Below are 26,461 nucleotides of genomic sequence, written 5' to 3' on the forward strand. Positions count from 1 at the left end.
CACCAACACCACGTTTTGATTAAAGTTGACTAATCTTAACAAAACTAACCAATAATTAGTTTGTGTACTTTTCACTACAACAATCCTCTATTAAAATGATACCATTAAAGGTTGAGGGACGTGTCCTTATATAGATGAATGTATCTCCCACCGAGATATCATCTATTCATACAGATTATAACACATATCAACAATAATTTACAAAAGTAGAAAGACGTCTTGTCTGCCATCTTATCTTTCTTTTTTAAAAAGTAAAAGATTATGATAATTTTTGGGTGGGACAAGACCCCTACTTATCCTTATTTTTTCGTAATTTGAAAAGATACTTAATAGTGACTGAAATACAAATCGAAAAAGCAAAAATTACAAACAAACAAGATATAATAATGTAAATTAAAGAAAAGTTGAAAAGATATGTCTGCCAATGTCTTCAAGCATCTTTTGGTAACTTATTTTTTAAGAAAGATGACGTCATCTGACTTTGTGTAACGACCCAACTTTCCGGACTAAGCTGAGGTCACTACTTAATACCAAAACTCGACCACACAACATAAAATTCATAACGGACCGGTTACGATTTCTTAAAACGTTAGAAATATTACAAAAAACAGTATCGGGCCCTATTTTAAATCACAGTCACAAAAGTTTCAAATAAAAAACTCAGGTCATCAACTCAAAATCACAAAACCACATATTCTAACAAAAAAAAACATCAGCGGAAGCAATAAGAAAACCAGACGCGTCCATATGGCCTTCACACATCCTTCCTGCCTCTCGTCGGTCTGCCCCTCGCTGTGCCCTTACCTGAAAAGTTAAAGAAGAGAAAAGGGTGAGTATAAACATATCCAGTAAGGGACCCACTACTGGGCCCGTTAGGGGACAACAGTTAACTTCCTATTCGGGGGTACCCTACATAACAGTCTAGTGGTTCCGTAGAACGCACATATCAGTCTAATGCTCCCGAAGGATGCACACATCAGTCTAGTGCTCCCGAAGGATGCACACATCAGTCTAGTGCTCCCGAAGGATGCACACATCAGTCTAGTGCTCCCGAAGGATGCACACATCAGTCTAGTGCTCCCGAAGGATGCACATATCCATAAGGCACACTACCCCATAGATGAAGCTAACCGTTACCCCTCAGTCCATACTAAACCGTCTACAACAGTCACACCCCAACGACATTCATATTACAGTTCCGCCATAGGCTTTGTCAGTCAGATAGTATAGGTTTAAACAACTACACCCTCAGTTGCTATACGCGTCACCAATTCGCACACCATTAGGGAAAACCCTAGACCCAATCAACTAACCAACCAAAACCGGACTCACTGTCCTTCCCCGTCCAAACTCCATGATCAACATCCAGACCAATGATTACTACATACTGAACCGTAACTTCAAGGTCCATCAACATAAAATCTCAATCTACAATTAGCAGTCATAGTACATTTACATCAGACAAAATATAATAACAGTGCTTAACAGTCAACACACATACAGTTATTCAGTACAGTCACTAACGTGTAATCCCCTGTGGATTACTACGTTTCCAGCCTCGATCCGAGGTCCAGTAGTAGGAAAACCCTTACCTGATACTCGGTTATGCCCCTCGATCGAATCCACGCTCAACGGATCGACCTAAACGAAAACACAAAGGTTTTAGTTGATGACTCTAGTAGAAGTCGTTTTAAAAGGTCCGAAGCGACACCCGTTGACTTACCCAAGGAAAAGAAAGCTATCTCCAACCAAGTCTGCCGCGGAAATCCGAGAACTTAAACGTCAACTCCTTAATACCTTAAAGAGATGGAAGATAGGACCAAAGCTTATTCCAATATCCAACTCGAATCGGATATAGCAACATTATGGAAAATCATCAAAACAATCCTTACCGAAAACTCACCGTGACCCGGAGTGGAGGAAGGAAGGCTTAGGTGGCTCGGTGAACAGGGAGCTCGGCTTGGCTTGGAGGCGTTCGGCTCGGCTCGGCTCGGCTCACCCTCGGCTCGGCTCACCCTTGGCTCGGCTCGGCTTGGCCTCGGCTCGGCTCAACTCGGCTCGCGGCTCGGCTCAACTCGGCTTGCGGCTCGGCTTGCGGCTCGCGACTCAACACCCGACTCGGCTTGGTATAGATCGGCGGCTCGGGTCGGCTTGGGGTCGCGGCTCGGGTACGACTCCTTGCTCCACCCGACAACGACTGAATCATGGACGAACGGCGACGAAACGGAGTTGCTCACCTCGGTTGTTCTGGGCTGCGTCGAGTACACGGGATGAGGAGAAGGAAGCGCCGGAGGCGGCGATTGGAGTCGGATACAGATCCGGTGTCGAACGGAGGGGCGGTAAGGAGGTCGGTTGTCGCGATGGCTCAACGACAACAGTCGGCCGACGGCGTCGATTGCAGGTGAAGCTTCGATGTGAGACGCGGCTCGACGGAAAGAAGACGAGGAGACACGGACGAAGGCGGAGGCGTGCGTGACGGAAGAGGAATGGGTGCGAGGCGGCGGCGGCGTGAGGATGAGGAAGAAGAAGACGAAGCGCTCGGGGGGGTGCAGTCGCGCGCGCTAGGGTTTTTTTTTTTAAAAAAAGGAATTATTTAATATATATATATATTAAATTAAATAATAATTATAATAATAATATTTAATAATAATAATAATAATATAATTAATAATAATATTAATTAATAATAATGTAATAATAATATTAAATAATAATAATAATATTAAATAATAGTAATAATAACAATAATAATTTATAATAATAATAAAAAATAATATTAATAATATAATTAATATCATATTATTATTATAGCAATTTACAAAACATTAAATTCAAAAAAAAAAAAAATCGTATCCCCGCAAAAAGATAAAATTTACCTCGAAAATTCGGGACGTTACACTTTGTTTGAATGGCCATAATTGATCTCACCATGCGACGACCGTAGATTCTCCAGGATATAATGCATCCAGGGACTTAGTCTTGGCTTTTCCCTTCATCAATTGCCAAGCATCCCAGTCTCGTTGATTCTAGTGGTCGCAGTAAGAATTCGTGACCGGAAATAATCCTCGCTCACTGCACTGACATGCAGTTGGTCACACCGCTTCAGTTACCTGTCATCTCCATCACCTCCCCTTGATACTAAAAACTCATTTGTGATGACTTAGACAATTTTTTTTAAGAATTCATTTTTATTATAGAAAACACAAAAGTGTATTGACAACTTTTTTTAAAAAGTATTTTTATATACCACCTTGTTTGGTTTATTATATATATATTGAACGTGTTTTATTAAATTTTTCAAAATTGATCGGTGGCGATTGAATGTTGATAGTGACGATCATCGGAGTTGGTTGTCGAAAATTAGCAACGGAAGAGTGATGGTGGAAGTAATGTAGCCGTAAAATTCGCAGTTGGGAAGTGGTGGTAGAAGGACCATAAAGTTCACATTAAAAAATGGAAGTGAATAGACCACCGTCGAAAGGTGGTATTTGAAAGTTAGTCGACGAGCTCTACAAAGGTTGAAACATAACAAGGACACGAGTTAATTAAAACTAAACCTAACCCGAAGCATTGGCTAGTAGGGATAGTTTGCCAATTTTCAATTTCTTTCTTATTTTCTTTTGAAAGAACGAAACAGCGTTAGGGCGAAGGATACGGCGTGCGCATAGTTTGGAACCGAACAGATGAACGAGTTGAAAACCCACCGCCTCCACTCTCCGATGAAATAAAAAAAGCGCGCCATGCTTCAATTCTCCTCTTCTCATGGCGTCTTTTTCTCTCAGAGCGCACAAAAACGTCTCCACTTCTCGCCTCATTGACGTAATCAAGCTTCATGTACATCCCTCTCTTTCTGTTTGTGCATTATGCCGTCTTCTTCTTCATTACAACTCATTTTAGTTTTGTTATTTTTGTTGTCAGAGGCTCAGACACGCTTTTATGTACCCAGCAGCGGATTTTCACTCAGTGGGTCGTCAAGGTTCATCTTTCGTTCAACTTTGGTTTGCTTCCTTTACCAATTGAAACAAGTTACTAATGTAGTAGCATCTTATCGAACTTCTGCTGTTGAAAAAGTTTTTTTCTTGCTATTTCTTGCGCACTGTGTTCGTTAGTTGTTTAGCTTAAGGTACCGTGTTCCATACCTGTAGATGCAGCCAGCGACGACGGATTGTCCGGTGAAATTCATGCGGTTAAGGTAGACTGGATGCTCACCAATATTAAAAAAAAAGGTGCACCCAACGGGGACATGCCCAAATGGAATAAAGTTAATGGGCGGGTTTTTGGAATCACTCGTTGGATGATCCCATCTTCACCACGGAAGGTCTTGGAGGCACTTCATCATGAAGGTAACTTATTAATTGCTTGTATGAGCATCTTTGCAGCCACCACTTTGATATCTTTCGTGTTAACTCAAAAATTTGTCCTGCTAGTTAATTGATTAATATGGTTTTGATAAATTATCCTTGCTTGTCAAGATAGGGCTGTTAAATATGTTGCAACGAATAACAACCTCCAGCGTGTTTAAGAAAATATTTACTTCATTAACATCTGAGAAATGATTCTTAATCAACTATAGTCTGAGCTTGTGAGCTATTGACAAGCTGTTTAGCTCGACATATATTCTTCCATTATGTCACATTTTGTCTCATCAATTTGAAGTTTGATACTTCACGGAAAAGGATTTCATTTCCTTGTAATGCATAGGGTTTGAAGCCTATTTGGTGGGTGGATGTGTGAGAGATTTAATTCTAGATAGAGTACCAAAAGACTTTGATGTGATTACCACAGCTGGACTTACACAGGTAATTTGTGGCGATCGTGTAATTTCTCGTAGTTTTGTTTTTTTCTTTCCATCTTCTATTGAGAGTGAAATCAATGTATTTAAGATTGACTCAGTTGATTCCATGTATCACATGCAGGTTAATAAGCTATTTCGTCGTTCACGTATTGTGGGGCGCCGTTTTCCTATTTGTATGGTCCACATTCAAGGCACCATTACTGAGGTAGTGATGCATTTTCATTGGACTACTTGAGGTCTCTTTTAACATGGGTTTGGTCTTCTCTAACCCCCTCTTTTTTGTGTTTCTTAATCTAGTAAGTATAAGGCGTTTTTTGAGTTGAACAGTGTAAGGGTATTGATCTGAACATTTGACCTTGATGACAAATGTCCAATTCCCAAATGTGTGATACCTTAACCAGTTGAGTTATGTCCAAGTTGGCAATATTCTAAAAGGCTTTGGGAGTAAAACCATTGTTCTCATCACTATATCTATCCGGGATAGTTGCATTATTAACGGCTTTGTAATCAACACAAAAACGTCAACTACCATCCTTTTTTCTAACCAATAAAACTGGGCTAGAAAAAAGGCTGGTGCTGGGTCTTATAACTCCTGACTCAAGCATCTCTTTCACCAATTTTTCCATCTCTTCTTTTTTATGGAATCCATAACGATATGGTCGCACATTAATGGGGTTAGTTCCCTCCTTCAAATGTATCTAATGTTCTATATTTGTTCTGGGAGGTAGTCTTTCTGACCATTCAAACACATACTCAAACTGTTTCAAGACTGTGATAATGGGACTGTCTTTCTCTGCCTCCATGCTCGCCACGTAGTAATCATTCCCATTTAGACCTTCAACTTCTATTGCTCGGCATTCAATCAAGAACCCTTCATCCTTTTCTCCCCGGCACTTGATCATATTCTTAAGACTTACCCTTGCTTTAGTTAAGCTAGGATCTCCCTTGATATTTACTGGTTTTCCTTCAAAGGAAAAAGTTAGTGACAGATTTTTCCAGTCCATTGTAGTTACTCCTAAAGAGTAGAGCCACTGCATACCAAGTATAACATCAACACCGCCGAGTTCCAGTGGTAGGAAGTCTTCTTCAATTGTACTTCCAACTTTTCTCAGACTCCTTTGCCTTGTACGGCAGCTCCTGAACCCAAAATTATGTCGTAATGCGCTGTCTCTTTTGTTGGTATATGCAACTTCTCGACTAATTTTTCCGAGACAAAATTGTGAGTTGCTCCATAATCAATTAAAATGATTACATCCTTGTCTTGGAGCTCACCCCTCACCTTCATAGTACAAGGGTCATTTGAACCTACTACGGAGTTGATTGAGAGTTCAACATAAGTAGTAGCATCTTCCTTGACCTCTAGTCTGTTCAGCTCCTTCTTCTCTAGCTCTTCTTCTTCAACAATCTCAAACTCTTCTGTGTCATTTACCATCTCAAACATTCTCAATTCACGATGTTCTTTCATTTTACACTTACGATCTACAAAATACTTTCCATTACATCTGAAACATAAGCCTTTTTCTTTTCGAGATTGAAATTTTGCATCTGGCAAGCGTTTATATGTTCCCTCCCTTCGATTTTCATTGGGATTGGAACTCCTCAAGGTGATAGTTCTAATAGGAAATGTGGTATTTCCTTTAGTATCACCACCCCGTTTTGCTATTCCCGGTGGTTTGAACAGAATATTTTCCGCCAGAGAATCAGTTCAAATTGGCCTAACTTCTAAAAATTTCTCTGTTTTTTATTAACTGTGCTACCTCCATCATCTTGGCCAATCCTTTCGGTCTACAGAAAGCAACTTCAGCTCTGATCCACGGTAACAAGCCATTCATAAAAGTATCTTCTACAACTCTTTCTTGCAAATCGGATAATGGTGCTACAAGTTTATCAAACAAATTCCTATATTCTTCTACCGTAGATTCTTGTTTAATTCTTAAGAACTTTCTGCAAATCGTTCCATCTTTGCTTGATCTAAAACGTACTAACATTCTCTCCTTCAAATTCGACCAGCTAATAAACTTGTCTCTTTCTTCTTGTGATCTATACCAGTTTATAGCAGGACCGTCGAAACTAATAGTGGATACTAGCATTTTTTTAGACTCGGACAATTTGTGTATTTGGAAATACCTTTCGGCACAAAATCCTCACCAGTGAACACCGGCATCTCGACCTTTTTGAACTTATTCTGGTCGTTGTAGCTTTTGTCGATTGTTCTTCCTTCCGTTTCGGCCATCCCCGAAATTTTGGTCCGAATCCATAGCTTTACTCGATGATGCTTCGTTTTCTTTTCCTTTAGTGTTCGCAGGATCTCGCGCGGCTGATTTTGTTATTCTTTCGCTCATTGCGGATCGTTCCTTCGCACTCGTCTCCACCATCATCAAAAGCATTTGTTGTTGTTTCTCCGATTGCAGCCGCATTAGTTCGATGTTCTTCGCTATTTCACTCCAGCTTAATTTGATCATTGGCATTTTACTTAATTCCTTCTTCATTCCAGCAATTTCCTGGTCGATCAACTCCAGACGTTCTTCGATGCGAGTCTGAACCATTTTGATTATGTTTCTTCGGATCGTTTGACTCTGATACCAAAATGATGGAACTCTACTTTCTTTTACTGAATTTCGTCTTTATTGATGTATGAATATCAGATACATTCAGGGAGGATTGAGTAGAACTCAATTCTTTTCTCTCACTATTGTTCTTCTATCTCTCAAGAAGTCACAATAACAATTTCTAACAGAATTTTCATAAATCCCTTCCCGCCTAACAGAAAACTATTTATACTAATCCCTTTGTCAACCTACTTCTATTATACACGTGTGATACAAACTAATTCTTTCTTCTGCTGTAAACAAACTTAATAGGGGGTCTAACAATTTTCATCTCATATGGCTCCTCAGGCCACATGTAAATCCAAGAGCATATTTGTATTATTTTATCTTGGTATGGCTTTTTCTTTAGTTGTATAGGGTAAAGGTGTACACTAGGTCCTCAAATTAGTTGAATCATTTTCTTGTTCTAATAGTAAAGGAAAAGAAGAAAAAAACCCTTTGAATTAATCTCATTCTCAAGGAAAGACAAGTTTAGCATTGGGTGTTATGTCTTCTTGAGGTGCATCTTTATCATTTGTGATATGACTAAAAGAAATTATCAAATTTTTATATTCATCCATTCTCAAGTTACAACTTAAATTTTCTTGTATAGTTCATGTATCTGATACCAATACATTACCACTTGGTAATTTAGACCATAACTAGAATATTTATATATGCTACGGACTATCCATAGTCATAAGTGTTTTTTTTGTGCTTCTGTACAACTATACTAGATTTACATTATTATGATTTTTATTTCTCTTTCTTTTTTGTTTAGAAAAAAAATCTAATCAAGATTTGAAGTCCATACTTATTGAGGCTTATATCTCACTTTTTATAGAAGAAACCTCAAAATCCTCTTTGGTCTTTTTAATACATGCTAGCCAGTAACTTTTCAATTATTGATTTACGTCTGTGCTTTCATGATTTTCTATCAGGTTTCAAGTTTTGATACAACTGCAAAACATTCTGAGGGAAAAGAAATTACAGCACATTCTCAAATTCCAAAAAAATGTGATAAAAAGGACTTGATTCGGTGGAGGAACTCTATGGAGCGAGATTTCACAATTAACAGGTCAGTTTTGTTTGTGTGTAATGTATAGTCCAGACCCATACATCTGATCTGTGTTCTTTACAGAATGTATCTTACAACGTTAGGTTCACATTCTTGCCTCGTTAGCAGTCGTTATATCAGGTTTTTGCATTACTAGTTTTTTTTGCACGTGCAATGCACGCAGAATTTCAATTTTATTTGATCCAAGTATTGAATGTAGTTCTTTTTATGTTATGTTAAAGAGTTGAGTAATGTTGCTAAACTGTTATAATTCAACTTTTTTATAACTTAGTTCAAAGTCATAAATTTGTCACGTCTTTTAAAAAACTACTAGATGAACTATTAAAATTTTGAAACTTTTGAAATTATGAAATTATAAATGTGAAATCATAATTATTTTTGGGGCGTTTTCAGAAATAGCAAAATATTGAAACTATTTACAAAATATAGCAAAATTCATCTAACTCTCTTTGCTTAGTTTCAATTTTTTGCTATCTATAACAATTCTTTTTTTTTTTTTAATGATTTTGTAGGTAAAAAGTTAAAAGGAAAGACTTTCATATTTCTAGTTTCACACATTTCATTACCTTTATGTATACTTAATAAATTCCAACAATATTTACTTGGTTTTAACGAAATAAAAGTATAAATCACTCAACCATTTTATTAATAAAATAAATTTAATAAAAAAATTAAATGAAGAAAAAAACATGAGCAAGATTCCCATGTTAGATTAAAAAATGAAGATTCTCATGATCACATGATTTAAACAAAGAGCATAGACATATGTACATGTCAACCATGAAGTTGGTGGTTCGAGTCTCTCCAACTTCTATTGTGTAATAAAAAGAAACCTATAAATGAAGGAATGAATATACACAAGCATATTTTTATACAAAAGAATAGACAACAAATAAAAAAAAGAAAAAAATTAGAAAAGAATAGAAAAACATGATCCGATTTCTTCTTCACCATTAGCTTTTTGTTGTCACTTGTGAACATAAATGGAAAAGAAAATTGATATTCATACCCAAAGATTTGAAAAGGGAAGAATTTGAAAGGTTGAAAGATATACAAAAGAGTTAATATGAGAGAAGGGAACGTGAATAGTTGGGAGAGGGAAGATTAAGGGAGAGAGAAGAATGTGAATGGATTTGGAAATTTTTTAATGACATAATTAATTGGAGAAAAAAAGTTAAAACTTTGAGAGGGGTAGATTTTCGTGATTGTTGTGGGTAGTGGAAGGAGAGAGAATAATAAATGAATGGGTTAAACAACATAAAAAGAAACATAAAGTTCTCACTCAACCATTTTATTAATAAAATAACCAAATGAGAATTAGTTCAAAGAACAAAACTTGAACAAAGAAGGGACAACCTTTACATTTTCCTTTAAAGAAAAGGAAAGAAAACATTTATAGTTTCCAAGGTTTTTTTTCTTCCAAAATTTGAATATTCAATTAATTACATTAAATTTGTATTTAAATGACAAAATTGCCACTAAAGTAATAATGAAAATCCTTATAATGAAAGGGCATAGATGGAACAAAAAGTTTCTCCTCGTCCATGCTTTTATATATACTATAGATATATATATAGATGGATATAGATATAGATATAATTTCTAAATGTGTTGAGGTGTTTAGATATTCAACCCAAGTTTGGCATTGTTGGAAATCTGCTTTCTATCATAAACCCATGTTCTAGCTTCTAAGTAGTAAGTAGTAGTCACTTCACTTCACTATCTTGTTCGGTCTGTATCTAATTCTTGTTTTTCTTGATAATCGTTGAAGCAGTTTATTCTTTGATCCCTTTTCAAATGTAATCTATGACTATGCTGAAGGGATGGCAGACTTAAGATCGTTGAAGGTGAAGATCTTTCCCTTTTCAAAGAACTAGGGTCAAATGGAAAAAAATTACCCTTGTACTGTGTCTCTTTTGTGTCAGTGCCTAAACACTAAAGAATAATTCTAGTCCCTTGAGCTGTTAGAAAAACCTAATTGGTCACAATATCCACATTATCCATTAATTACCTGTGGAATCTTACACATTATTAATTTATTTCCTATTAAAACGATCCAATTCTAGCAATTTTTATGTCGTGCAGTCCAATTCTTTTTTAACTTTAAATTATGTGGCAATTGTGGTTGGTGTTAATACTTATTTTCATGGAATTTGATTTGGTTATTTTAAATTGCTAGATTTTTTTTTTGTTGAAGAAAAGTAGCATAGCTAAAAAATAAGGGGAAAAAACATTTTGTCATATATATAAACGGCTGTTTACAAATTTAGTATAATGAGCTAACTTATTTATAAAGATAGCAAAATTTTACTTTCTATCCGTGATAAACCGTTAGACCCATATAGCATCTATCAATGTCCATTACTAAGTCATAGATGTTTATCTGGGTCTATAACTGATGAAAAGTAAAATGTTGCTTAATTTGTAAATATGTTCGATAATTTTGTCATTTAGAACAATTTTAATATATATTTTTTTATATATATATATAGTCTAAAAGAGATAGTACGCTGGCTAGTTTACGTTCTACCTGTTTTTATTTGTCCATCCCTCTTCTTATATAAAAGTTTTGCTCCATTTGTTGGATGACATGGATATGAACTCAGCTGCGGACACTAATTCCTGCATCGTTGTCATTCAAGCTGGACTGTGGTAGGCCTTACAATTCCTTGTGCACTCTTTAGGCGTGATAATGTTGGGGTGTCTGACAATACTAACTAGGCTACTGCAATCACATGTTTGATTTTTCTTGCAGCTAGAATTCTGCGTGGCTTAAGAATTGCTGCTCGTTTGGGTTTGTCAATCTCCAAGGAAACTGAGACTGCGATCCGTAAATTTTCTCCTTCCATCACAAGCTTGGATAAGGTAATCTGGAAGTTGAACAATACATTTCTTCCCATGCTTATTAAAATATCTGCTATTTTGCCGTATCTTTTGTTTTCTTCTCCTCCTTTCCCTTTCTTCCTTTCTGTACACTTTCAGTTGTAATGTTGCACGTTGTAATTGGAAGCCTTTTCTCTAGTATATGCTCTTAAAAGAGAACATACTTTGTAGGTACACTGTTCTATTTGGCTATCCTTGTTGAGATAACTTAGGCCCAATTTTGATAACCATTTTGGTTTTGAAAATTATACTTGTTTCGGTGCAAAGATAAGTAAGTGGACTTCCTTTGGAGCGGAGCATTTGGAAAGAAACAAAGGCGTGTTTGAGGATGGTTAAGAAATAAAACATTTTGTTCGGTGATATATTACAGTTTTGTGGATGTTAATTTTTTTTTCTTAAAAAAAGAAGCCTCACATTTTTTGTTGGTATGCATCTCAATTTGTTTAAAAATACACATTTGAATTCTTTGCCAATTTAAAAATCGAAATCAAAATTTTTAAAGGAAAATTGCATCAATGGCAAAAACATTTAGGAAAAAAACAGCCCATAACACTTTTTTTTTTGCATATTGCGAATATGACGAATATGTATTAGAACACCAAGTAGAGTGTTCTATATATTCATAAAACAACCGAACTTTAACAAAATTACAGCCTTCATGACAGTCTTAAAAACACAGTACAACACAATATCTTAATTTATTATAATGAACTATAAGAAAATACAAGATAAACCCAAGTATAAGGCACTTTGAACCTCCCTCTTGGGTACTCTCACCCAAGCCCTAAATCACTTCACAAAATAACCTCCCTCTCTCCCTTACCTTCCCTCCATTTATAACAAGATGTAACCACCCTAGTAACCGCACTTACGTAATAACTACTAGTAACCACACTTACATAATAACTACTAGTAACCACACTTACATAATAACTACTAGTAACCACACACTTACATAATAACTACTAGTAACCACACACTTACATAATAACTACTAGTAACCACACACTTACATACTAACTACTAGTAACCACACACTTACATAATAACTACTAGTAACCACACTTACACAATAACTATTAGTAACTTCCTAAGTATCTAATTACCTTTATACCCCTAACCCTATATTAACCTAGGTATCTAACAATATGACAAGTAATTAGGCTATAAGAGGGCTATCGAAGGGTTATCCGCTTTTAAATTTGCTACTTTTGTAATTTAGAAAATGTAGTGACAGGTTCTATTATCATAAATTTTTTTACTATTTTTGCAAACGTCCCATTTTTAAAACTACTTTGTTTAGATATCGAAATGTGGCTTGGTTTTTGAAAATGAAGTAGGCTATAAAGCAAGAATACTACAAATAATAGTAGTTTTTATAAGCTTAATTTTTAGAAATGAAAAGCCAAAAACAAAATAGTTATTTTATGGGGACTTACTTAGAATTGGTAGCTTGGTTACTGTTAAGAAAGTGCTTTAGGATTGAAACATGCTCATGTGTGTTTATCTTTGTTAAGTTAATTTAGTCCAAGTTTGTTCCTATTTCTTAGGAATTAGTCATTCATGATTTGTAATCATGGAGAAAGTCTAGGGTCATGTTGATTAGTGGAGAAAGTTTAGGGTCATGATGTTAGTGGAGAAAGTTTAGGGTCATGATGTTAGTGGGTAGTTATTTTTAAGACTTTAAATACTGTATTTTTCTTTGAATGTAATTGAAATGAATTTGTCTTCAATTTGCCATTGCAATATTTATTTTTACTCTAGAAAATAACAATTGGTATCAGAGCTCTCTTCTTAAGGGATTTGTGAGTGTGAGTTGTTGTGTCATGGACGCCATAACAAGTTCTAGTTTCACTTCAATTTCTCCATTGATATTTGATGGAGACAACTACCAAGTTTGGGCAGTTCGTATGGAAGCTTATATGGAAGCTTTGGATATTTGGGAAGCAGTGGAAGAGGATTATGAAATTCCTGCTCTTCCAGACAATCCTACCATGGCACAAATCAAAGCGCAAAAGGAGAAGAAGACAAAGAAATCCAAGGCAAAGGCATGTCTGTTTGCTGCAGTCTCATCTACTATCTTCACTAGAATTATGACTCTGAGATCAGCATATGAGATATGGAATTATCTCAAGTCAGAATATGAGGGAGATGAAAGAATCAAAGGAATGCGTGTGCTAAACTTGATTCGAGAATTCGAGTTGCAGAAGATGAAGGAAACAGAATCAATTAAAGAGTATTCTGTTAGGTTATTGGACATTGCAAACCAAATCAGATTACTTGGTTCTGTGTTCAAGGACTCAAGAATTGTAGAAAAAATTCTTGTATCAGTGCCTGAAAAATTTGAGGCATCTATTTCTGCCTTAGAAAATACCAAAGATTTGACTCAAATCACTCTTGCAGAGATACTCAATGCTTTGCAAGCGCAGGAACAAAGAAGAGCCATGAGGCAAGAAGGTGCTGTTGAAGGAGCCTTGCCAGCGAAGCATCATGAGAACGTTAGGAACAATAAGAAGAAGAAGTTTTTCAAGAAGAATCAAATTTCTACTAGAGAATCTTCAACTTACAACAAAGCAGGAGTCAAGAAGGGATCCTATCCTCCCTGTTCACATTGCAATAAACAGGGTCATCCTCCTTTTAAATGCTGGAGGAGACCAAACGCCAAGTGCACCAAATGTAACCAAATGGGGCATGAAGCTGTAATTTGCAGGAACAATAATCAACAACAAGGTGTAGAGGCCAAAATTGCTTATCAGGAGGAGGAGGAGGATCAATTGTTTGTGGCAACATGCTTCGTGGGTGGCGAGTCAAATGAAAGCTGGCTGATTGACAGTGGATGTACCAACCATATGACTCATGACAAGGAGTTGTTTAAAGATCTGAAGCCAACAAATATCACCAAAGTCAGAATTGGCAATGGAGACTACATCTCAGTCAAAGGAAAGGGGACTATTGCGATTGCCAGTTGTAAAGGTACAAAACATATACAAGATGTTCTTTTTGTACCTGACATTAACCAAAATTTGTTGAGTGTGGGTCAACTTATTGAAAAAGGTTTTAAAGTTACTTTTGAAAATGAATATTGCTTGATTAAGGATGCAACAAATTAAGATATTTTCAAAGTAAAAATGAAAGGAAAAAGTTTTTCACTTAATCCTTTAGAGGAGGAGCAATCTGTTTTTGCTCTCAAAGAAGATGAAACACAGCTTTGGCACAAAAGAGTCGGTCACTATCATCATCAAGGGCTGCTACAACTAACGGAGTTGGCACTTGATTTTCCCAAGCTTAGTGAAGAAATCTCAAGCTGCAAAGCGTGTCATTTTGGAAAGCAAAATAGGAAGTCATTTCCCAAGTCATCTTGGAGAGGCACTCAAAAATTGCAGCTCATTCACACAGATGTTGCAAGTCCTCAGAGAACACCTTCTTTAAAAGGCAGTCTCTATTATATTGCTTTTATTGATGACTTCACCAGAATGTGCTGGATTTTTTTCTTGAAGTTTAAATTAGAGGTTGCTCATGTCTTTTGGAAGTTCAAGGCAAGAGTTGAAAATGAAAGTGGTTGCAAAATTCAAATGGTAAGGTCTGACAATGGGAAGGAGTATGTTTCGGCAGAATTTGACAAGTTTTGTGAAGATTCAGGCATAAAACATCAACTTACAGCTCCTTACACTCCTCAACAAAATGGAGTTAGTGAGAGGAGAAATAGATACATCATGGAGATGACAAGATGCATGCTGCATGAAAAGAGTTTGCCAAAGAAGTTTTGGGCAGAGGCAGCAAATACAGCTGTATTTCTTCAAAATAGGCTTCCCACAAAAGCATTGAAGGAAAAGACACCATTTGAGGCATGGTATGGGTACAAACCATCATTGAAATTTCTCAAAGTATTTGGTTGTTTGTGTTTCACTCATGTTCCACAGAGCAAGCGTGACAAACTTGATAGGAGAGCTTCACCGGGTGTCTTTATAGGCTATAGTTCTATCAGCAAAGCCTATAAAATTTTCCAGCCACAAACTGGAAAGATTGTCGTGAGCAGGGATGTTCACTTCGAGGAAGATGAAGAGTGGAACTTTGATGATGCAGAGAAGAAAGGTCAGACCTTGGAAAAGATGAAATTCAAGTTTTTTGATTCAAGCATTGAAGAGGAAGATGACAGGCAGAATGAAATAGTAGATGATGCTTCCGTGAGAGGAACAAGGTTGCTTTCTGATATTTATGAAAGGTGCAATGTTGCTGTGTGTGAACCTGCAAACTATGCAGAAGCAAAGAAAGATCAAAGGTGGATAGCTGCAATGGAGGAGGAGTTGTCAATGATAGAGAAGAACAAAACTTGGATCCTTGTTGACAGACCTCAAGATAGGAAGGTAATTGGAGTTAAATGGGTGTTTAGAACCAAGCTTAATGCTGATGGCTCGATTAACAAGCACAAAGCCAGGCTTGTGGTTAAAGGGTATGCTCAAATCTTTGGTGTTGATTACTCTGATACTTTTGCTCCTGTTGCTAGAATGGACACAATCAGGTTACTATTTGCAATAGCTGCACAAAAGGGGTGGAAATTGTATTAGTTGGATGTCAAATCAACTTTTTTGAATGGTGTCTTACAAGAAGAAATTTATGTTGAGCAGCCCGAAGGATGTGAGAAGCAAGGTGAAAGAAATAAAGTCTATCTTCTCAAGAAGGCTCTTTATGGTTTAAAACAAGCTCCAAGAGCTTGGTATAGCAAAATTGATGAACATTTACTGAGCTTGGGATTTTTGAAAAGTCTATCAGAATCAACCTTATATGTTAAGCACAATGGTACTAACATTCTTATTGTTTCACTATATGTTGATGACCTACTGGTTACAGGAAACAATGCAGATCATATTCAAAATTTCAAATGGGAGATGATGAAGATGTTTGAAATGACAGATCTCGGGCTCATGTCCTACTTCCTTGGCATAGAGATCAAGCAAGGGCAAGGTGAAGTTTTCATTTGCCAGAAAAAATATGCAAAGGAAATACTAAAGAAGTTTAAGATGGATGAGTGTAAGGCTGTAAGCACTCCAATGAATCAAAAAGAGAAGTTGTGCAAAGAAGATGGTGCTGACAAAGTTGATGAAGGATATTTTAGGAGTTTAATTGGTTGCTTGATGTATCTCACAGCAACAAGACCTGATATTTTGAATGCTGTGAGTATTTTGTCTCGTTTCATGCATTGTGCAAGTGAATTACATCTTAAGGCAGCAAAAAGAGTGATACGATATGTCAAAGGCACAAGTGATTTTGGTGTTAAGTTCACTAGGGGCAAGGAGTTCAAACTGATTGGTTTTTCTGATAGTGATTGGGGAGGTTCCATTGATGATATGAGAAGCACTTTAGGTTACTGTTTTACTCTTAGCTCTGGTGTTTTCTCTTGGAGCTCGAAAAAGCAAGAGATTGTAGCCCAATCCACTGCTGAAGCAGAATTTATTGCTGCAACAGCTACTGCCAATCAAGCTTTATGGCTGAGGAAAATTTTACTTGACCTTGATCTGGAGCAGAAGAAAAGCACGGAGATTCTTGTTGATAACAAAGCGGCTATTGCTATTTCTCATAATCCTGTGTTTTATAAGAAGACTAAACATTTTAACATCAAGTTATTTTTTTTAAGGGAAGTGCAGAAAAGTGGAGAGGTGATTCTTGTCTACTGCAAAACAGAAGATCAAGTTGCAGACATATTAACTAAACCGTTGCCTACTTGCAAGTTTGAGTTTCTAAGGTCAAAACTTGGTGTTTGTAACTCCTAAAGCAAGGAGGAGTGTTAAGAAAGTGCTTTAGGATTGAAACATGCTCATGTGTGTTTATCTTTGTTAAGTTAATTTAGTCCAAGTTTGTTCCTATTTCTTAGGAATTAGTCATTCATGATTTGTAATCATGGAGAAAGTCTAGGGTCATGTTGATTAGTGGAGAAAGTTTAGGGTCATGATGTTAGTGGAGAAAGTTTAGGGTCATGATGTTAGTGGGTAGTTATTTTTAAGACTTTAAATACTGTATTTTTCTTTGAATGTAATTGAAATGAATTTGTCTTCAATTTGCCATTGCAATATTTATTTTTACTCTAGAAAATAACAGTTACTCTGACAACGTTGTCTATAATTTCAGTTCAGGTTAATGATGGAATTGAATTATATGCTATCTTATGGAGCAGCCGTTCCTTCCCTCTATTTGCTTCAGAGGTTCAACCTGCTTGAAATTCTGCTACCATTTCATGTAAGCTCTTTTGATGATTCCTTCACTAGAGACGTGATATTGACCTAAATCCTAGTATGTATCTGAGTTGCAGTTTTGATTGCAGGCTGCATATCTTAATGAACAGGGCATTAATAAATCTTCACTGAGTTCTGTAATGTTGATGGTGAGTACCATACTTTGTCTCTTTTGATTTTACCCAACAAGTGGACTCCTGTACATCTTCACTTGGAAAATATATTGGGAGAGTTGTCTGTCCCATAGAGGCGTTGAAAAATCTGATTTCAGATATTCTGAAATACTTAAAAGAGGGGTTCTTTTGAGTGTTAGTTTAGTCTATTTTTTCATTCCGTCAATGAAATGTGCCCACTTATTTCCTTTAAAAAGGATCTTCTGAAATGCTTAAAGAGATACCACCGAAATATTTGGCTTACAAATGAGATAAAAATGACGGATTTTCAATTTCAAGTGAAACTTAAAAGCTGTCTCCATAAAGTAGGATATAAGTTAGAATATGAATTATTGAAAACAAGTGTTTCCTTGGGAATTGCAGACAACACTATTTGTTTGCTTGACAATGAATCGTTACGAAATTTGTGAGTTTGTACAAGTGGATTTAGTGTGGACTGCTCAATCTAACTTTCTTATGCATATTTGGGTTCTTTAGCGTGCCTCTTGGCTCCTTGTTTATGATGTCAACACTTCTGTGTCACTTTAAGCAATTTAAGACATTCCTTATTCTATGCAGAAATTGTTCTTCAATTTGGATAAATTGGTTTCTTGTGCTCGGCCTTCAAACTGCAATATATGGTTAGCTCGTTATTTAGTTCTCTCTCTTATGTGTTAGATCTCTCATTCATTTTTAAAATTATATTTTCTGTAGCTAATGTCATGTTTGTCTTTATAATAGTGTGTGCAAAACATATTTTCTCTTATTTCTCGAAGAAAGAGAAATTTTTCTTAAATAGAAGAAATAGCCATTACAAATAAGGAAATTATAAATACACAAATATATCCCGATAAATATAATGAAAATTTAACAATAAACGAAATAATCATTATTAAAGAGGCTTGTTTCCATTTCAAAAAAATAAAAAAGGAAATAATCAACACTATCTCAAGCGAGCTTGTCAAACAAGTTATTGAATTGCCACTTTGGAAGTAGCACATCTGCAATTTGTTTTGTTGTTGGAAGATAGGGAATACATATTATCCTCTATCAATCTTCTCCTTTATGAAGTGGTTATCAACTTGAATATGTTATGTCCTATCATGCAGGACTAGATTGTGGGCGCTGCCTTTTTATCAAAATAAATGCACATAGGCATCGTTTGAGAGAATGTCAATTCTTCCAGTAGTCTCCTTATCCATATGCCTTCACAGATACCATAGGCTAACACCCTAAAGTTTGCTTCTATGCTACTTCTTGCAATCAGGCTCTGTTTTTTACTTCACCAAGTAACTAAATTTTCTCCAACAAAGGAGCAATAACTAGAAGTGGATCTTCTATTAGTTGTTCGACATGTCCAATCAACATCGGTATAAACTTCGACATGTAGGTGGTCACATTTGTTAGACAATATGTCTTTTCTAGTATCTTTCAAATATCTTAGTATTTTATAAACTTCATTAAAGTGAGCTGGTCTAGGAGCATGCATGAATCGATTTACTAGATTAACCGAAAAAGCGATTGCAGCTTCCAATTTCAGGTTTTGCTCAATTGGGGTTTCTGCTACTTTGAAGTCAAGTAAACCTGTTCTTTAGTAGATCAAGAATATACTTCCTTTGGTTGACAATGCCACTTTTGGACCCGACATACTTCATGCCTAGGAAATACTTTAAGGTTCCTAGGTCTTTGATTTGGAAATCATTGGCTAGTTTTCTCTTTAAGAAAGTAAGTCTTGTCTCATCATTACCTGCAAGAATGATATCATCAACATACACTATCAAAACAACAACCTTGTCATTTCCTATATGTTTATAAAACCTAGTATAATTGGCTTGGGTTTGATTGAATCCATAGCTTGCTGACTGTTTTTTCAAATCGTTCAACCAGACTCTAGGTGACTATTTTATGCCATATAATGCTTTCTTTAACTTTCACACTTGTTAATCCTGAGATCCACCTCAAAACTTGATCGAAAATCCATAGACTTTTTTTTCAAAATCCTCATTGAGAAAGACATTCTTAACATCAAGTTGATAAAGAGGCCAATCAAAATTAACTGCAAAAGACAACAACATTATTATGATAGAATTAATTTAGCAAGTGGAGCAAATGTTTCTTATAATCAACTCAGGTCTGAGTGTACCTTTTAGCAACCCTTTTTGTCTTGTACCTTTCAACACTACCATTACTTTTACCTTTTACACACCCATTTGCATCCCTACCATCTTCTTATCTTATGGTAATGCAACTATGTCCCATGTGCAATTTTGTTTCAGCACATTCATCTCTTCCGTCATTGCTCATTTCCAATTTAGATCATTTAGAGCCTCGTATATATTCCTTCAAATAAACAAGTAGGTTATTTTGGATGCGAAGACTTTACGACTATTAGACAATTGGATTTTTGGTACATTTAAAGGTGCCTTTTCTATGGTCAATTGAAAATTAAAATATAAGGGTCTAAGTGACGTCAAATAAAGAATTATGCGAAGAACTAGGAGAATTATGGGAATGAGAGTGTACGTGTTAGGATTCCTTTCTTGAAACCAAGTAAAATCCCAACAAAAATAGAGAAACAGAGAGAGTACTTTGCTATGATTCTATTGATGATAACTTCCTGATGAGTTCACAAAATATCCACAGAATACACTGAAGGTTATTCTCCAGGTCCTTCAAGAAGGCTAGAATACTCTCCTCAAAAGCCTCGGCATCCTTTACCCAAAACCTGATTTGCTAATCCCCAAAACATTCCTTGTACACCCCCCCCCCCCCCCCCCCAAGAAAAAAAAAAAAACCCCACTCTTGGCCTTCTGTGTAATTCCCATCATACCCTTTCTTGAATATTTCTTTTTGCCGGTGTAAATGATTGGAGGTCTAATAGTATGTTACTTGGCTTTTTAGAATCATTCATTGGAGAATTAGATTGGTTTTATGATAGATCAACTGCATGTTCTTGATCCATTTGAGTTCTTTTAGTATAAACCCGAAAGGTTTTTGACTTGTCAAATCAGTTTGTAGTGTTTCTCCCCTAAAGAAGAACTTTCCATACTTGGCACTGAAGGACTAGAGCTCGTAATTCCAAAACCAATGAGGTTTTGGGATATGTGAAGTGTCTTAGAAATTATCTTCAAAGGTAAATGTCTCTCTTTGAAGAGAATTTGGACTAAAAAAAGGTTGATTTTCCATGAAAGATATGTCCATACTCTCATAATACTTTGTGGTTGAAGGGTTAAAACATTTGTAAGCCTTCTTGGGAGATAAACCTACAAAACTGCATTTAACCACTCAGATCATGTTTAGTTTGAAGGATAGGAGTGTAAACATAAGTAGTACACCCAAATAATTTTATTGGTAAGTAAGAAAACAACGGAACAGTAGGAAGTGATTCAAAGGAGTTCTAAAATTGAAAACTTAGTTGCCATTCAATTGATGAGATAGGTAGCTGTAAGGATTGTGTCACCCCACAAATATTTTGGGGCGTGCCCGCACGTTCAAGTAAATGTCTACTTTTTCACTCAACAATGCCATTTTGCTTCGGAGTATCTTGACACATAGCTCGATAAAAAATACCTTTTGTCTTGCAAAAAATTGGTTAATTGTTCGTTACAATATTCAGTACATTACCAGAGTGAATGATGCAAATTTTAGTTTGAAACTAAATCTCAATCATATTATAAAACCAAACAAAAAACCTCTTTTAGCATCTTTTTTTGTTAACAGATACCTATAGACAAACCCCAAACATCAATGTGAATCAAGTAAAAAGGTGAGGAAGCTTTGTAAGGTTTGGGCAACTACGTTGATCAATGATGTTTGACAAAAATGCAATTTTCACGATGAGAATTTGAACAATCAAAACCTTTAAATGAATTTGGAAGCAGAAAAAATTTGGATGCCCTAATCTTTGATGCCAAAGCATTATTGTCAAATGAATAGAGGCACGTTGATGAGATTTTCTCACCTTAATTAGAAATCTTCCAATTCACAGGTTTTCCATGAAGTTTCCAAACAAGTTTCATGCGTATGTCGAGGTTTATTGCAATAGTCACCCCAAACACGAGATTTCTCATGTCTTGTTGTATTGGTTAGGTGCTTTCAAAGCAATATTCTTAGCCACCAATGCAGAACTTTCAAATGAATCAACAGTTTTTTTGTCAATCCCAACATTCCTGCAACTTTCTTCCTTGCAAACTTGAAATAAGATCATTAGTATTTGGAAGAGTAGTTTTCCCAAGTTCCCCACCTTTAACCTCAACAAATTCAACAATGAGACCAACAAGGAAAATTTGTAAATATGTAGACTTCCACAGTTCCACTCATAAATATTGCTTAGTTTAAGATTCAACTCAAATACTTGTGACTGGTTTTCCAAATCAGAATATATCTAAGTCGCACTATCCCATAATTCCTTGGTTATAGAGTAGCACATGTAGCTACAACTGATGTCTTCAACGCTGGAATTTACTAGCTAGGTCATAACCATGAAGTTCTCAGCGTCCCACTTGGCAAATGAAGGGCCAGTTGGGTAGGGGCGATTTTTTTCTTCAGTAATGTACCCAATCTTTCCTTGCCACAAATATACATCCAAACACTATGGGACCGACGGGGAAAGTTGTCCTCATTAAGTCTAATGGTAGTTATTTGAACAAGGGGACTATTGGCTAGGGTGCAATTGTCTAAGGCTTTAGTAGTGGTAAATTTAATGTGTCATATTGCTGAAAAAACACAAGCCCAAGAGAAAAACAATAGATTTGGAAAGAAAAACCAAAGGAAAAAAAGAAGAGAAAACAATAGTGATGGTGAAAGGGTGACCGAAGTTGTTAAATAGAAGCAACCTCGTCCTAGAAACACCACCACGGTGGAAAAACGAGTGAAAGGAGGATAAACTTTAGTGGTCGATGGTTTCGATGGAGATATGACATTCAACGAGGTTTGAAGGACCGGTAACAGTGGTGAACGAGTTAGGAGGTTGATGTTGGTTGCGACAGCGTCTCAAACTAGGGTTTTCTTTAGTATTTTAGAAAATTAGGGTTTTTAGGTTTTCAATGCAATTTTTGGCTTTTATATCTAATACCATGTGTAAAATGTATTTTTTCTCTTATTTCTTATAAAAAGAGAGTTTTCTTAAATAGAAGGAGAATTTTGTAAATGACAAAGCTATTGAAAATATTTACAAACTGCAGCAAAAGACTTTATCAGTGCTATCAATGTCATTTATAAACACTATTCGAAGTTTGTAGTTTCTATCGATGGTAGATTTGAAACTTTAATATATTTTGTAAGTACTTTGGTTCAGTATGCTATATTTGAAAATGCCCCATAGTAGAAATACCCATTATAAAAGTATATATACACAAACATATCCCAATAAATGATAAAAATATTAACAATACCTAATAATTAACATAGTATTTCCTTTGCATCAATTATTTCAGTGTTATTGGACTTGTGTTTTGTAAACAATAAAAGACCAGCCTTCTGCGGCTTAAACAAATAACTTGCTTTTGATATTTCTTCCAAAAATTACTTTGGAATGAATGGATTTAACCACGTTATCTATTCGGACAAAAGAAAAGGTTCCCTGTTTTGGTCATTATTGGAGAGCCTTAGATAATGGATGGATTATTTATTATTGTCCTTATGAAGAGAAGTTATTCTTTAACATTATCTGTCAAATAGTATGCCTCTGATGACATTTGTAAATTCTACAGGGTTGCATTGTTGGCATTTCACCTGGCATTAGTTAACAACCCTCAGAATTCTCTTATAGTTCTGGCTTTTGCTGCCACCTTGTACCATGGGGAGTGGAATGAAGGTGTGAATTATGCAAGAGCAAAATCTCTTGTAGAGATCAACTTAAGGCCAGAGATTACAAGATCGGCTGAATTTAAATCTGAGAATGAGCTTGCAGAAGGGGTTACTTGTTTTGCTTTGAATGTACAAGGTTGCATAGCTGCTCTGACTTCAGCAGATTGTTTATTAGAAGCCATGTCAACATTTCCAGCCTCTTCAAACTCTGGTTTGGTAAATAATACGTATATACTAACTTATGTAAAGAATTAATTTATATTGCTGACCAGTGTCTATAGGATTTCTGTTTGCGTTACTGCGAAAGTCAACTATGTTTGACCTTTTTTTCTGTGCCTGTTATAATTAGAGCTCTTATTCTTAGGTATTTGTGTCAAAAAAAGCTGCCAGAGATGTCGCCAACATTTTTGAAGTGCTGGTGAATGATGTTGAATCCTACAAAGACAAGAGAAAGAATTTCGAAGTTGACTATAAACAGCTTGGGAATGGTGGTTTTTTGAGGGAGAATAGATATGTATTGGGAAAAGTTATTTTGGAAACCCTGGAAGGTGCAATTCTGCAGGGTAATGAAAACATTCTTGACAGTAACCAAAATCTTGGTATTGATGCTCCTACTAAGGAAACTTCTAATTCACCAGTCTCTGATCTGGTGCAGGAACAATTGGTTAAAAGAAATAAGAAAGTTCGGAAACTGCCATCTGTTTCTGAAGTTGAGTTGAAAGCGAATAAGAAATATAAGTTTGTAAAGGAGGAAGGAAGTATTTCTGACAAGGTGAGGGCTACTGAGAATATGCGGGAAAATCCTGAAACGATGGGGAATGAGGTCAAGAAGATTGTCCCTTACAAGAAAGCGTTTCAGAAGGTGACCAAGGAGCTGCTTCACCCTGTAGAGATCAAACCAAGGAAGATGGACAAAGTAGCAGGGCAGAAAGGAAAGTCTGAGAAGAAAGAGCATCATCGGGTGCCGCAGGGAAAGGAGAATATTAAAACAAAACATAGAGATATAACAAATATCAAGCAGTGCAAAGGTCCACTGTCCAGCCTTTTTAAGTAAACACCTTTGGTGTGTAATTCAGAAACCGATCTTGGAATACAAACTGGTTGTTAAAAGTGCGCTTTGGTTCACCTGTCTGAAGGTGTATGACTCCATCATCATATAGGTTTGATGTTTCTACCCCAGGGTTTGATCACAACAGTGCTATGCCTCAACACGGTCACCCTGTTTGTTTCTGTTCAATAGATGGAGGGAGGAGTTTCAATTGAAACTTCCAGTGATCTAGAAATCCAACTGGAGTTGTTCCCAAACTAAATGCTGAACATCCACATGACCCAGAAAAAAGAGCCTACGGAATTAAAATCAGCACATACAGAAAATGGTATTTCTGATTCATTCCTGTGTCTTTGTAATCATTAGGAGTTGCAAAGAAGTTAGTTTCCCTGGTTCTCAAGACAAGTGGGTAAACTAATTCATCTAGATTAGTTGATTCAATTCAGTCAGTTGCGGTTATCGTAGATTTTGTTTTTTTTTTTTTTTTTGCTTGTTTTTTCTTTCAAACTAATATTAGCTAGATTAACAATTTGATTAACCTTGACCTTTTCCCTGCATTCTATTATTATTTTTATTACTTTTCTTCATTTGCCACCAATTTTTTTTTGGCATCACTTATATTGGTTGGAGGTTAGGGTAAAAAGTTTATTACTTCAAACCAAATGATGTGATTATATGCTAGATGAAACTATTTATTAGTACAAGTTGATATTAGATGGAGCTGAAATTGTACTATTACTTTATGAAGTATGCTGATGAAAGTGTTTCCATTTAATAACTAGACCTTTTTAATTACTTGTTTGTTTAGTTCTCTGTCATTCTACTATATTACAAGACTTTAATTTTGCTCTCAAAAGACTCTAAAAACCATTATGGATTTGTCTAATAATAAAAATAAAAAATAGTCTCAATAAATGAAGAATGGTTCAATCTACAGTAACTGTTTTGATTTTTATCGTCAATTTATTAGTCATGTTAACATTCTTTTATGTTTTTGACATAGTGTAAATTGACAAAGTGTAATAATAACTCAGCATTAAACTTCCATTACAATGTCAAAATTATAATTAAATTTGATTGATATTTGGTATAAGGCTTTGTTGTAAAAATGATGATAAGAAATACATCAACATTTACCAAAACAAAAACAAGAATGATTGATGTATTATGGAAATAGTATCTTAACAATTAATGTGTATTAATCCCATGGGAAAGTTTAGAAGTCACTAAAATGTAGGAGATGATACAATAATTTCATATCTATATGTGTGGAGCCCTTTAAACATACATTTGTGAATATATGATTCTAATACATATAATTTTAAAAATCTTTTGTAAAGTCAATAATAAACTAGGTCTTTCGAGCACCAAAAAAAAAAAAAAAAACTCATTTCTCCATCTCACTTGTGAAAAAATCTAAGTTTGAATACTTTTACACAAATAAAACTAATCTAAATTTGTAATTTATTGAAAATACTAATATTAAAATTAAGATAAAAATATTATTGTTCAGTTTTAATCCGTGTACTTTTAATATATTTTAAATTTTAGATTTACTTTGAGTTTATTGTTCGGTTTTAGATTTTTTTTATGTATTAGAAATTTTAGTATAAAATTTGAAAACATACCACCTGTCTATTGTATTTTTTTTCTTAGTACAAATTGAAGATGAAGATTTGAACACGAAGACATTTTGGTTTTGAGTACATGAAAATATCTTTTTAGTAATCAATTTTTAATAAATTTAACTAAATTTAAGATTTATTAGAAGTATTATATACTAAAAACAAAAACTTAAAAAATAATAGATGAATTAAAAATGTATTATTTAGAGAATTAAGTATAAGAATCGAAAATGTTATTTTTTTTTTATTTTTTAATT

At 35.4% G+C, this 26,461-nt stretch overlaps 1 protein-coding gene across 6 annotated transcripts; it reads left to right on the forward strand.

The window, feature by feature from the left end:
• Positions 1 to 3,574: 3,574 nt before the first annotated feature.
• Positions 3,575 to 25,166, forward strand: LOC103490654 (uncharacterized). Of its 6 annotated transcripts, XM_051086363.1 has the most exons (15): positions 3,575 to 3,819; positions 3,898 to 3,976; positions 4,146 to 4,343; positions 4,702 to 4,799; positions 4,917 to 5,000; positions 8,325 to 8,461; positions 10,236 to 10,308; positions 11,068 to 11,113; positions 11,217 to 11,326; positions 17,468 to 17,575; positions 17,661 to 17,720; positions 18,303 to 18,364; positions 23,435 to 23,747; positions 23,896 to 24,094; positions 24,187 to 25,166. In XM_051086363.1, exons 1-15 carry the CDS (start codon positions 3,763 to 3,765, stop codon positions 24,198 to 24,200), a joined length of 1,638 nt encoding a protein of 545 aa, XP_050942320.1. In that variant the 5' UTR covers positions 3,575 to 3,762; the 3' UTR covers positions 24,201 to 25,166. The 6 variants fall into 6 exon arrangements, with proteins under 6 accessions (XP_050942320.1, XP_050942319.1, XP_008448489.2 ...); XM_051086362.1 differs by having other exon boundaries at positions 3,576 to 3,819; positions 23,896 to 25,166; XM_008450267.3 differs by having other exon boundaries at positions 3,576 to 3,819; positions 3,919 to 3,976; positions 23,896 to 25,166.
• Positions 25,167 to 26,461: the final 1,295 nt, after the last annotated feature.

The sequence above is a fragment of the Cucumis melo genome, chromosome 6 (genome assembly GCF_025177605.1).
Source record: "Cucumis melo cultivar AY chromosome 6, USDA_Cmelo_AY_1.0, whole genome shotgun sequence".
Lineage (NCBI taxonomy): Eukaryota > Viridiplantae > Streptophyta > Magnoliopsida > Cucurbitales > Cucurbitaceae > Cucumis > Cucumis melo.